Source organism: Arabidopsis thaliana, chromosome 3 (assembly GCF_000001735.4).
Source record: "Arabidopsis thaliana chromosome 3, partial sequence".
Lineage (NCBI taxonomy): Eukaryota > Viridiplantae > Streptophyta > Magnoliopsida > Brassicales > Brassicaceae > Arabidopsis > Arabidopsis thaliana.
In genome coordinates this window covers 10,204,952-10,217,319 of record NC_003074.8, presented here as the reverse complement: position 1 = coordinate 10,217,319, position 12,368 = coordinate 10,204,952, and the positions used below count along the sequence as shown (strand labels likewise).

At 36.7% G+C, this 12,368-nt stretch overlaps 4 protein-coding genes and 1 non-coding gene across 8 annotated transcripts; 3 read left to right on the top strand and 2 right to left on the bottom strand.

Moving 5' to 3' along the window:
* Positions 1–355: 355 nt before the first annotated feature.
* Positions 356–3,324, top strand: AT3G27570 (Sucrase/ferredoxin-like family protein). Of its 2 annotated transcripts, NM_001338893.1 has the most exons (6): positions 356–569; positions 730–995; positions 1,086–1,162; positions 1,780–2,085; positions 2,176–2,259; positions 2,729–3,324. In NM_001338893.1, the coding sequence occupies exons 2-6, from the start codon at positions 756–758 to the stop codon at positions 3,042–3,044; spliced, it is 1,023 nt and encodes a 340-aa protein (NP_001327128.1). In that variant the 5' UTR covers positions 356–569; positions 730–755; the 3' UTR covers positions 3,045–3,324. The 2 variants fall into 2 exon arrangements, with proteins under 2 accessions (NP_001327128.1, NP_566821.2); NM_113673.4 differs by having other exon boundaries at positions 356–995.
* A 902-nt stretch (positions 3,325–4,226) lies between these two features.
* Positions 4,227–6,903, top strand: ATN1 (Protein kinase superfamily protein). The gene is made up of 6 exons (NM_113672.3): positions 4,227–4,943; positions 5,266–5,398; positions 5,490–5,685; positions 5,759–5,883; positions 5,967–6,125; positions 6,397–6,903. Exons 1-6 carry the CDS (start codon positions 4,813–4,815, stop codon positions 6,721–6,723), a joined length of 1,071 nt encoding a protein of 356 aa, NP_189393.1. The 5' UTR covers positions 4,227–4,812; the 3' UTR covers positions 6,724–6,903.
* A 17-nt stretch (positions 6,904–6,920) lies between these two features.
* On the bottom strand, positions 6,921–6,992 carry AT3G27555. The gene has a single exon. It is a non-coding gene; the product is annotated as a tRNA-Asp (tRNA).
* A 96-nt stretch (positions 6,993–7,088) lies between these two features.
* Positions 7,089–9,593, top strand: AT3G27550 (RNA-binding CRS1 / YhbY (CRM) domain protein). Of its 3 annotated transcripts, none has more exons than NM_001338892.1 (4): positions 7,089–7,209; positions 7,342–7,606; positions 7,805–8,206; positions 8,423–9,593. In NM_001338892.1, the coding sequence occupies exons 1-4, from the start codon at positions 7,121–7,123 to the stop codon at positions 9,308–9,310; spliced, it is 1,644 nt and encodes a 547-aa protein (NP_001327916.1). In that variant the 5' UTR covers positions 7,089–7,120; the 3' UTR covers positions 9,311–9,593. The 3 variants fall into 3 exon arrangements, with proteins under 3 accessions (NP_001327916.1, NP_001319656.1, NP_189392.1); NM_001338891.1 differs by having other exon boundaries at positions 7,195–7,209; positions 8,423–9,539; NM_113671.3 differs by lacking the exon at positions 7,089–7,209 and having other exon boundaries at positions 7,233–7,606; positions 8,423–9,539.
* A 303-nt stretch (positions 9,594–9,896) lies between these two features.
* Positions 9,897–12,246, bottom strand: AT3G27540 (beta-1,4-N-acetylglucosaminyltransferase family protein). The gene is made up of 2 exons (NM_113670.4): positions 11,769–12,246; positions 9,897–11,541 (listed from the first exon to the last, which is right to left on the bottom strand). The coding sequence occupies exons 1-2, from the start codon at positions 11,829–11,831 to the stop codon at positions 10,432–10,434; spliced, it is 1,173 nt and encodes a 390-aa protein (NP_189391.1). The 5' UTR covers positions 11,832–12,246; the 3' UTR covers positions 9,897–10,431.
* Positions 12,247–12,368: the final 122 nt, after the last annotated feature.

Sequence of the window (12,368 nt, the reverse complement as noted above, 5' to 3'; positions counted from 1 at the left end):
AATACCTATCAGTGCACCAAATTAAAAAAAAAATCTTAAAAGTAAAAGAATTTACAAACATTAATGTTCATCTTTAGTAAAATTTCCTATAAGGGATCTAGAAAAAAGCAGAGAAAAAGAATCTTAAAAGAAACGGTAAATTAGAGATGTAAAGACAAAATAATATTTGACTTGCTCAATAAAAATGATCCCTCTTGTGAAAAAAAAAAGACAAAATAATTATTCTCATTATTTTTTAATTAAAAATCTGTGTAATTAATACTTTAATAGTCTAAAAATTTATATAAAATAAAAGTCAGACAATATAACTTGCAAAAATGAATTTAATTACGTGTGGTGTTTCCTAATTGATAATTTAATTAGTTGAGCATAAACACTTCAAAACAATCAAAAGAGTATTATCTAATTTTAACTAAAGTAACCGTCTGTCACCGTAGCAGTTGGACGGGCGAGTAGAGATTGGTTGGTAGGTACGAATCCATTCTGTGAGCTGGGGGTTGGTAAAAGACTTATGTAACCGTCCAGTCACTATAACATCAGGCCCAATTGGCGTGGAGCTGTGAGAGACGGTTGGTTTCAGATTCCCCACAGATTTTTTAGCACAAATCAAAATGTTTCTTTTTCGAAAATTTATTTAAATGATAACGAAATTTACATCTCCATTTCGATTGATTCGCTTCTTCAACTCTCTCTCTTCTTCTTCTTCTATTTGCTTCTGTGAAACCCTAGATTTTGGTGTGAGGAAGAAGACTTCAATGGCGGAAGAAGTAGCAGAGAACGTTAACGCAGTCCCGGTTTCGGAAGACGAGCTTTACGGATTTAAACGATCGGAGATGTACAGTGGTACTCTCGCCGGTTCCGTTGGTCCGTACGGTCGTCATGTTTTCCTTTGTTACAAGAGTCATGAGACTTGGCTTCCTCGTGTTGAAACTGAAGGACTTCCTCAGCGTTTCGCGAAGTTGTTTAAGGATCGTAAAGCTGATTTCGCTGTTGAGGTAACAAACACACAAATGTTTTTTTAGGTGTGAAGAAGAATCTTGTTTAGCTTTCTGATTGTTTTGAGTGTTTTTTTGTTGTTGTTGTAGACGAAGCTTACGGTGTGTGGTGGTGGTGGTGAATCTGATGGAGATGTGTTGATTTTCCCGGAGATGGTTAGATACAAGTAAGTTCATCGGAGATGTGATTCTCAGCTATTTTTTGGTTTTTTAGGGAAGGATTTGACTAGGAATTGACCTCCTTGTTACGAATTCTTGCCTGGTAGTTCGATATCTAGGGATTTAAGAGCTGTAGATTCTCAGATTTTGTGTCTTTGTGTTGTAGATATGGTGATTTTTAAACTCGTGATTTGGATCTGAAAATCTAGTTTCTGATCATTCTGTTGATATTCGTTTATGTTACTCTGTTATTGTTCTTTGCGTTGTTATGGATACTGTAGCTATCTTCTAACTTATCCTTGTGCCCTCAGAGATTCGATTCTCAGCTAGTTTTGCCTCCATTTTTCTCTTTAGGGAAAGATTTTGACTAGGACTTGACCTCATTGTTTCGAATTCTTGCTTCGTATTTCGATTTCTAGGGATTTAAGAACTGTAGATTCTCAGATTTTGTGTCTTTAAGTTGTAGAGATGATGATGTTTAAACTCAAGTTTTGGATCTGAAAAGCCGATTTCCGGTCATTCTGTTAATATGTGTTTATGTTAGTTACTCTACGTTGTTTTGGATCCTGTAGCTATCTTGTTATTTATCCTTGTACATTTTCTATTCTTGTTGTTATTGTTAAAGGGCGATTCAGGACACAGATGTGGATGCTTTTGTGGAAGATGTGCTTGTGAAAGGAAAAACATGGACTTCTGGGATTCAGGAAGAGTTGACTGGTTCCTTTGTGTTTGTGTGCGCTCATGGTAGCCGAGACAAGAGATGTGGTGTTTGTGGACCAGTTCTTATGGAGAAGTTCGAGCAGGAGATAAGTTCACGTGGACTTTCAGACAAAATCTTTGTTTTGCCGTGTTCTCATATCGGTGGGCACAAGTATGCTGGAAATTTGATTGTCTTCAGCCCTGATTCAGCTGGAAATGTTTCTGGCCATTGGTAAGAAAATGTCAAATTCAACTTGCATATATAATTCAGAAAAGTAATTGAATGTAATATATTATGCATAACGATCTTGGTTTTATGCAGGTATGGCTATGTGACTCCTGATGACGTGCCTGCAATGCTTGATCAGCATATTGCAAAAGGAGAAATCATTCAAAACCTTTCCAGGTCTGTTTTCCAACTTCTTGTTTCTAGATTGTTGCAGATATGTCTCTGTTAAAACAGCTTTACATTTCCTCGTGTACATTGTACTTTTTATATCGATATCCATGGTTGTAGTAAACCTTACACTAGACATATACCCTCGTGTTTGAACTGAAACGGTTTTTCAACAGACAAAAACTATTGTTTGCTAATGAATGTTGCAACTCCGTATATGTATAACTAGTATGATACTGCAATGTAGTCAAGAAGTTTCTGCGTGTAATGGTACTTTCGCTGAGGTTTTTGTTTGCCCAACTAGGAAGCTCATAACCCTTTACTCACCCATTTTATCTAATAAAATATTGTTATCACTTTATTTCTAGAACCATAGTCAACAAGTTTCAGGTTCATACCTTGTCTGATTGCTTATCTTCATTTAACGCTGTGTTTTCAATTGACCAACATTGTTTAACGAAAATAATTTCTATTTCAGAGGCCAGATGAGACTAAGACCCGAGGGTGAGGAAGCTGAGAAAGAGGATGAGCATAAAATCCCAAACGGAAACAGTGTAATGGTGGAAGAACGCGAACCTGTGGAGCAGAAAGGGTTCACAGGAGGTTGTTGCCAAGGTGCAAACGGAGTTTCATGTTGCCAAGAACAAGCTGCAGAGCCAGTCAAGAAAGAAGGATGCATGAAGCTAAACTGGTTGAAATCGATGGGGAAAGAAGAGGTTCTCTTGGGAGCAGCAGTAGTTTCAGCTGTCGCAACCGTTGCCGTGGCTTACAGCATTTACAGAAGGTCAGGTTAAGAACCTGAACCACCCTCCTCTTTTTACACTTTTAAGAAGAAACTTTATTTTTGGTAGCCATATTATAGAAGTAAAGGAAGAAAAGAAAACATGGAGAGGTAATAATCTTTTGGAACTATATAACCATCATTTGGTTTCGGTATGGGCAATGCAGGAATGGGATGTAATCTTGCTTTTGACTCGGTTTAGTTTGGTTTATCTTATTATGTTGTCATTGGAATATATCAATCTTCTCTAGTTTTGAGTATACGTATATGAAATTAGCAGGTGAGGGAGCTACTTATTTTAGTTATACTGGCCCACGCGTTGAGGCAATACAAAAGTCACAGTTAGGAGTTAAGCAAAAAAATGTCATTTAATTTCCCGAGTGGTCGTTTAAAACATGAACTAACTTTTGAGACATGAGAATTCGTTGATTAAGTCAAAATAAACATGTCTTTATCAGTCGTTAATGGAACCTCTAACGTCCATTATCACCTCTAACGATTTTATTAATCAGCTTTCAAATTGTAGACATTTTAAATATCAACTTTGTATGTGACCATTTAAAACATAAATTAAATATTAACTAATATTTGAAAACATGAGAAATTTGTTGACCATACCAAAATAAACATATCATCATAATACTTTAAAGAAACTTATAACATCCGTTAACGAAAGTAGAAACTGGAAATATATAATAAAACCATATATTATTTGGGTCAAACGACACAATTTGGTTTAGTTTCAAGCTTGATTTTGATTATGGGACAATGTTACCATTCAACAAAATTATAAGCAAAGGACCAAAAAAAAGATCAATGAGTAATTCATAATCGACAAAATAATTTTATTGATTAATATAAAAAGAGTATAAAAATGGGTTTGAAAACATGAAAAATAGATATCTGCGAAGGTACACACACAAGGACAGTCGTAAGCTAGGTAAATGGATCCCACCTACCTCATTCTTTTTCACCGACGAGATTTTTCTATTCACATTTCAGTTTTTGGTCTTATTTTAGTTGTTGCTTCACTATTCATATGTTCATTATATCAATGGCTTCTAGTCTTCTTCTAGAAATCGATCTTAATTCTTAAACCACCCACTTAGTTCAATATGTACTATTATTTCTCAATAATACAAAATAGATTACAAATAGTTTTGAATTATGATTGTATTTTTAAGAAGAAGAAAGACACTAAAAAAAAGGATGAAAAAGACCCGTAAGTGTTTTTTCTTAAGAGATAGAGGAGATTTCTGGTCACCTCACCCCTCACTGACGCCTACGCGGAAAAAGCAAACAACTTTCGATTTCTTTACTCCTTTTTTTCCTTCTCTCTCAAAACCCCTAAAATAAGAAACTTCAAAAAAAATAATCATTAACCAAACCAACACGAATCATCAAAATTTTGACCATTTCTCCATCAGTTCCAGTGTCAACTTCAGTTCTTCTTCCCATTCTTCTCTCAAATTCCCATCTTTGCCGTTCAATGTTTTTGTTTTCTTTATGTAGTTGACGAAATTAGGATTTTGATTGTCGTGTTTCTTTCTTTATTCTGTGTTCGGGGAATCCTTTGATAATTTTCTCTCTTTATATTCCACCAAAAAAAAAAGCATCTTTTTTGTTTCTTTATCTATCTGATTGTTGTATAGTTTCTCAATTCCAAAACCAAACAGAATGATTAATCAATCAAAAAGGGCCCAGCTTTGACATATCTCTCTCTTTCTCTCTTTAGCCAACTAGGGTTTTTGTGATTTTTGTTCTGGGGTTGTTGTGGGAAAATGGGATCTGCAAGTGGGTTTTACTCGAACGAAGAGTTTGAATTGGATCCTAAATGGCTTGTTGATCCTCGTCATCTCTTTGTTGGTCCTAAGATCGGTGAAGGTGCTCATGCCAAAGTTTATGAGGGAAAGTAAGCTTTGACTTACAATCTTTATCATCCATATATACTAAGAATCAAAAGTTAAAAGTTGTCTCTTTTTATCTATAATCATTGCTTGCTACAGAAATTTCAAATCTTTGTTTAAGTTTGAAAAAAAAGAACTTAGTCTTGAAAAAAGTTTGACTCTTTGCGTATATGAAGCACAAGAGAATCTTTTATTGTCTGGTTCAGTTACTTATTAGGCTAATTGGTTTAATCTTTCTTTCTAGTATTTATTGAAGCTTATCTGTTTCTGGAGATGCTTGAAGATTGTTGTTTGATGGATTGAAAATGTGTTTTTTGTTTTGTTTAGGTATAGAAACCAAACAGTGGCGATTAAGATTATTAAAAGAGGAGAGTCCCCTGAAGAGATTGCTAAACGAGATAACCGGTTTGCGAGAGAGATTGCTATGTTGTCTAAAGTCCAGCACAAGAATTTAGTCAAGGTTTTTCAATTTTTTCTATCCACCAACTCTGTTCATTTGGCTAATCAGAGAGTATTGGGTTGTAATCAACAACGTTTGGTAATTTGTATAGTTCATTGGAGCGTGCAAAGAACCCATGATGGTTATAGTTACTGAGCTTCTACTAGGCGGTACATTGCGTAAATATCTAGTCAGCTTACGGCCAAAGCGTTTAGACATTCGTTTGGCTGTTGGTTTTGCTCTTGACATTGCTCGTGCAATGGAATGTTTACATTCCCACGGTATCATTCACCGCGATCTTAAACCAGGTAAATGGAAAGAAATCTAAATCCGTGACTTCTAAGTATGTATGGAAAGCTTATGATCTTATTGCATCTGCAGAGAATTTGATCTTATCAGCGGATCATAAGACAGTGAAACTCGCTGATTTCGGTTTAGCTAGAGAAGAATCATTAACCGAGATGATGACCGCAGAGACTGGTACATACCGATGGATGGCCCCCGAGGTAACTATATTACTACTAACCCGGGATTTTTCTTTTCTTTTCGCGGTTGTCTTATCGGACATCTTGGTTAATGAATGATACAGCTCTACAGTACGGTTACGTTAAGGCAAGGAGAGAAGAAACACTATAATCATAAAGTAGATGCTTACAGCTTTGCCATTGTCTTGTGGGAACTTATTCTCAACAAGTTACCATTTGAAGGCATGTCAAATCTACAAGCAGCATATGCTGCTGCATTCAAGGTAATAATTCATCTCTCAATCGGTTCTGAAGCAAAACTGAATTACAAACTAAGACCGAATAGACGAACTCATCATCGACACGAAAAACCAAACCGAAACTTAGATTGAACTCCCTTGTATCTCTGCTGTGGCCTCTCTGCATTTGATCTTTACTTATTTGGAAGATCCTTGGATTCGTGTATCAAAATTTGTCATTTCTTGGTTACCAAATTGATGAATTCAAAGTAATGAAACCGGCATTGTGACTAATTTGTGTTTGTTTTTATGATAGAACTTGAGGCCAAGTGCAGAGGATTTACCAGGAGACTTAGAGATGATTGTAACTTCATGCTGGAAAGAAGATCCTAACGAACGGCCAAATTTCACAGAGATAATTCAAATGCTCCTCCGTTACCTCACCACTGTTTCGGCACCACAGATCATTCCTCCACCGAATCGACGAGTCTTCTCATCAGAAAACATAGTTTTATCACCGGAATCTCCCGGAACTTGCTCTCTGATGTCTGTCAGAGACGGAGACGTTTCTCGTCAGACCGTTAACACTGCTGATTCATCGGAGAAACAAACAAAAGGAAGCTTCTTCTCCTGCTGCTCATAGATGATGTATTTCGTTGTGTAATCTGTAAAGAAAACGAGAGGAAAGTGTTTATGATGGAAAAAAGTATAATGTATTAAGATTAGAAATTTAGATCACAGTCACAAGAAATTGTTCGTGTATAAAAAATATTGAGCCTGAAACATTAATAATGTTTACGTTTTTGCATAAATGTCGAAAAAGAGTTAAATTAAAAACTACGCCGTTGCCGGGGATCGAACCCGGGTCACCCGCGTGACAGGCGGGAATACTTACCACTATACTACAACGACTTTGATGTTCAATCTCTAGAGGTTAAGCATATATATTACAATTTTATTGGATTGTCTTCTAAAACCCTGAAACCCTTGAGAAGATCTCTCTTGTTCGAAAGATTTGCCACTTCGTTTGCAGAAGCGAAATGTTTGTCTCTAGGAGTCTCTCGAGACACTGCTGGAGGACTTGTAAATGGTCTTTATTTTCTCTCCTCCAATCCGATTCCTGTGTTAGGTAACTTCAGATTCTAACTCCATTTCTGATTCTGATTTCTCTCTGATTATTGAGATTTATCCAATACCCATCTCCCAGATTCGTTTAATTCCTCAAAGCTTAAAACTTTATTATCCGATTTTGATCTTGAAGGAATCTGGTTTCGTCATCGAATCCGGTTACGAGCATTGGTAACTCAAGTGAAGGTAATTCGAATTCGTTTCAGCCGTTGATGAATCAAGTGTTTAAAGGATGGTCTCGAGGTATGTCAACATCGAGAGGAAGGAGTATGAGGAGCAAAGTTGAGAGTAGAATGCGTAAAGAGTCTGGTAAGACGTTAAGAGAGATTAGGAGAGCGAAGAAGTTGAAGAAGAAACTCATGACTGATGAAGAAAGGCTCATTTACAATCTCAAAAGGGTAAATATTGATTGATACTAATCCATGAATATTTGTCTTCTGTGTTCATATTTTGTTAAAGTTTGAGACTTTATGTGTGATTGTTTATTGTGAAAACTTGAGACTGTGTGGTTTGTGTAAGAAAGTTGGATTCTTTATGGTTGTTTTGCGGTGAAGTGTGTCAGAGAGTTGAATTTAATGATGTCTCTCTTGATGCAGGCGAAGAAGAAAGTTGCGCTTTTGTTGCAAAAGCTCAAGAAGTATGATCTTCCTGAGCTGCCATCTCCGGTGCATGATCCCGAGCTTTTCACATCCGAGCAGGTTCAAGCGTTCAAGAAAATCGGTTTCAAGAATAAAAACTATGTTCCTGTTGGTGTTCGTGGAGTCTTTGGAGGAGTGGTACAAAATATGCATATGCACTGGAAGTTTCATGAGACTGTGCAAGTTTGTTGTGATAACTTCCCTAAGGAAAAGATTAAAGAGATGGCGAGCATGATAGCGAGACTGAGTGGCGGGGTAGTCATTAACATACATAATGTAAAAACTATTATTATGTTCCGTGGTAGAAACTACCGGCAGCCCAAGAACCTAATCCCTGTCAACACCCTTACCAAACGGAAGGTAAAGCAGTATAAATCTTTCGATTTTAAGTTTCAGTTTCTTGATTCTTCCTTATAATTGAGGCTTTGGTGGTTAAAGAATGATACTTAGTTGATATCAGTGTTATGAATTAGACTTTGGTTGATCTGATTTAGGATTTGTGAAGCATTGAAGTGTGGCTTGCTTCAACAGTTGCTTTGTAGTGGCATTGTATGAATAAGTATTTATGTTTTGCAGGCTTTATTCAAAGCAAGATTCGAACAAGCGCTTGAATCTCAGAAGCTGAACATAAAGAAAACAGAACAGCAGCTACGGAGAATGGGTGTTAACCCTGAAGATCCGGTTGCAATGGCTAGCATCCACAGAGTGGCCTCGACATTTTTCAATGCAATCGACAAAAAGGAAGGAACACCGTATGTCTTCCATGGAGATAAACAATCAGAACGAGGCACTAGTGTTGACAATAGAGAAGAATCTGAACCGGGCGATGAAGATAGTGACCAGGAGGAGCTAGACAGATTCATAGCTGAGATAGAAGAAGCAGCAGACAAGGAGTGGGAGGAAGAGGAAGCTGCAGAGCAAGAAGAATCTGGTAGGATAAGGTATTGGAACCGAGAAGAGTTTGCAGGAAGAAGCAGAACTCCTGAATTGCGTAGTTATGGAGATGCAAGTCATGGCTTTAGAAGAAATGATAGGGATACACATAGCCAGAGGAGACCCAACGATAGTGATGATGATGACGATGACGGTGAATTGGATTCTGAGGATGATGAAATTCCAAAGAGATTTGATAGAGCAAGATCATCAAACACAAACACCAGAAGGCCAAGAGAGGATTTTAAGAGAAGAAGCCCCGATCCTAGACCTCGACCTCGAGCTCAAGTGAGGAGTGATGACGATGTATTGAGTGATCTTGATAACACAATGTGGGATTCAGAAGATGAAGAAGATGCACCACCGGCTAATTATATTTCGAGTAGTGATGATGACGAGGATGAAAACAGAACAGTATCAGCATCATCATCTAAACAATCGAGATTCAGGAACAATAGTTCAAGAGATGGTATCAACAATTCAAAGAGTAAGAGTGGAAAACAGAGGGATGAGGATTGGGATAGTGATTAGATATGAAGACTACGAGATCACAGAGTTTCTGATGTTGTTATTTGTCTTCGTTGGTGCCTATGAAAGATGTTAAACTCTGGTCTGAATACTAAAAGGCTGATCTATCTATTGTTAGGTTCAGTTTCTGATAATTCAGTGAAAGATAAAGAACATGATTAGCCAAATTATATTCTTTGCATTTGTAATTCAGATTATGGTATTACAATGGCAAATTAAGATGATTTGTATGAAAAGAAACAGTAAATTTCAGTCACCTCTCTATTAAATTTCCTCAAAATGCTGCTTTACGAAATTGTAAAGTCCACTTTTGAGATTGGCTTTTATGCCACTATACGTATTCATTAAGGTAACCTCCTCTTTGAAATTCAAAGAGAGAATCTGTTCAAAGCAGTTTCATGAACAACAGAGACACATGGCAGATTAGTGCAAGATTCCTTCTAAAGATAACACATTTAACTTGAAAGCAAAGGACTCTTTTTGCCACTTTTTGCTTATTGATTCATTGCTAAGTTGGCATTCAAAAAGTAATTCATCAGCATCTTCTCAGTATTGCTTGACCCCAGAAAATACACTTAAAGAAAGAGATAAGCACATACCAATCCAGAAACTGACAACTACAATAACAACACAGCTTAAACTTGGAAAGAAGAATACTTTTTGCAGAGAAGACATGGAAGCAAGAAACTGATGTTTTATGTCATACTGAGTCAAAAATGATCAGAGCAAAGAAGGCTTTAATAGATAAATGGAAACAGAATAAGAATAATCAAGCAACTGTATAACCAGAACTAAACTCAGAACAACGAACCGCGAAGAAAATTGTTATATAAACAAATGGATACTGAAACATCTATACTACCAAATCAGCCTTAGGCAACAACATTTTTTCCCATTGTTAAAAAAACCTGAGAATTGTTGTGCTGCTCTAACTCATAGTAAGCTCTTTTTGTTCTCACAAACCCTCCTGTATCGCAAAAATATCCAGCAATCGGGTTATATACGCTTCTTGGCTACGTTCTTCAATATCCTCTCTTTCGCGCAAAATTTTGCTCTTTTTATCTCAAGAATGATGCAAAGGCCCTGAAGCTTAGAACTATACAAGAACACTTTAAAAGCAATCATCATATAAACCCTGTCTGTTTTTCTCTTATGCAATTACCAGGCAACAAGTATTTGTACTGCTCGGCGTTATACAGTAGGTACGAAGGAAGATGAACCGCTGAATAAGACCGAGGTACAGGTCCCATTTTGCCTATAATCTCCTTGAATGTGTATTCTTCAGGTAACATATCAAACAAATCAGTTCCTTTGCAAATAACATCTTGAATCCTCCTTGGATTCAGGTAATGAGAGAATCTGACACGGTCTGAATGACTATAAGCTTTCATCTTGAATATAAACTCACTTATATAACGGAAACAGAAGCTACAATGCCATCCAGAATCAGCTAACATAACATTACTCTGACGGAAATGAGCATACCGCGTTTTCCCTGGACTGTAACGGTGTATAGACGCTCTCCAGCTCTTGCTATCGACATAGTATTCGAAAGAATACAAATAATTCTTCAACTGAAGGTGAAGAACTGGAGGAATATCATCACACCATCTCAAAAGATTGATAGTATGAGCACTAGGAATCTCATCAACATCAGACATTATCAACAAATCATCTTCTTGAATACCAGCAATCCTAAGCAACTGATCCAACGCAACTCGCTGATACGCTTCTTCGACAAACGGATTCTCGCCTTTCCTAAACCGTCCACCAATCGTCCCATAAGTTAGCCGCGGCTCCACAAACTTAAACTGATCCTTATTACTCTTAAACACCAATGGTTTAGGCAAACCAGTAAACGTAGAATTAGATTCAAGAATCACAAACTGTGTCACGTAAGGATAAAGCTCATTCCATCTAACAGTTAAAAGATCTTTCTCATTACTAAACAAAACCGCGTCGAAAACCCGTCTGGGCGAGTCTCTAATTCCCCAACCATGAAGACTACAGAGAGATTCCATAGTAACATTCTCATTATAGTAATGAGGAATGGTTTGAAATGGCTTCGGAGGTGATTCCCAAAGAGGTCTAAAGAAATAAGTGAACTTTTGGCCGTGTAGATAAATTGCTAAGATACCAAATGGCATCAACACAAAGAGGAACAAGTATGTTCTTAAATCAAAACCTTTAAGCACACATTTTAGCCTTGAGATTGTTTTTGCTGCTTTTGATCCCTACAAAATAATAAAAAACAATTCATAAGAGATGGAACAAATTAACAAAAATTCAAAGATCTTTTCAAGCAACAGAAAACAATCTGACCAATTAAAAATCATTTCTTTCAGAGAAAAAAAAAACTCTCAAGATTAAATTCTTCAAAAAGTTACAATTTTTTTTTTCAGAAAGAAAAAAAAACATGATTTTTCAAGTGTGTAAAAAAATATATCTTTAAGAATCAAACCTGTCCACAAACATCTTCGCAAATATCATCAGTCTTCTTCGAATTGATGTATCCATCGGACATGATTCGTCTAATGCAAACGTTTGATCACCAAATTAAAAACCCAGAAGAAAAAATTGAAACTTGAAAGGGAAAAAAAAAACCCAGAAACGGAGATATATGAAAATGAAGAACTCGTTACGAATCTGTGTGGAAGAAAGAAAAAAAAAAGAATGAATGAAATTTAGAAGTAATGGGAATCTCGTAATACGAAAAGACAAAAGGCGATAGATAGATAAATAAACACTAGATTTCGTTTTTAATGTTCTCCACAGGAAAAAAAATAGAATCGGGACTTTACGAAGAAACTTTCCGTTTCAGCGTTTCAGATTTTAGAAACGCGTTGAAACCGTTGGATTTTTAAGTAAAGAAATCCTACGGTTGAAGTTTAGTTGACGCGTCGGGTTTTGCAAACGTGACTCGACGTTTTTGTTTTAACGGTAAGTGCCAACGCATCGTGAAGTGACGACCAGCCGTTTTCTCGCCGTTTTACGATTTTAACTTGGAAAACGACGTCGTCTCGTTTGTTTTCCAGACAGGCTGTAGTAGCTTTGGTACTTT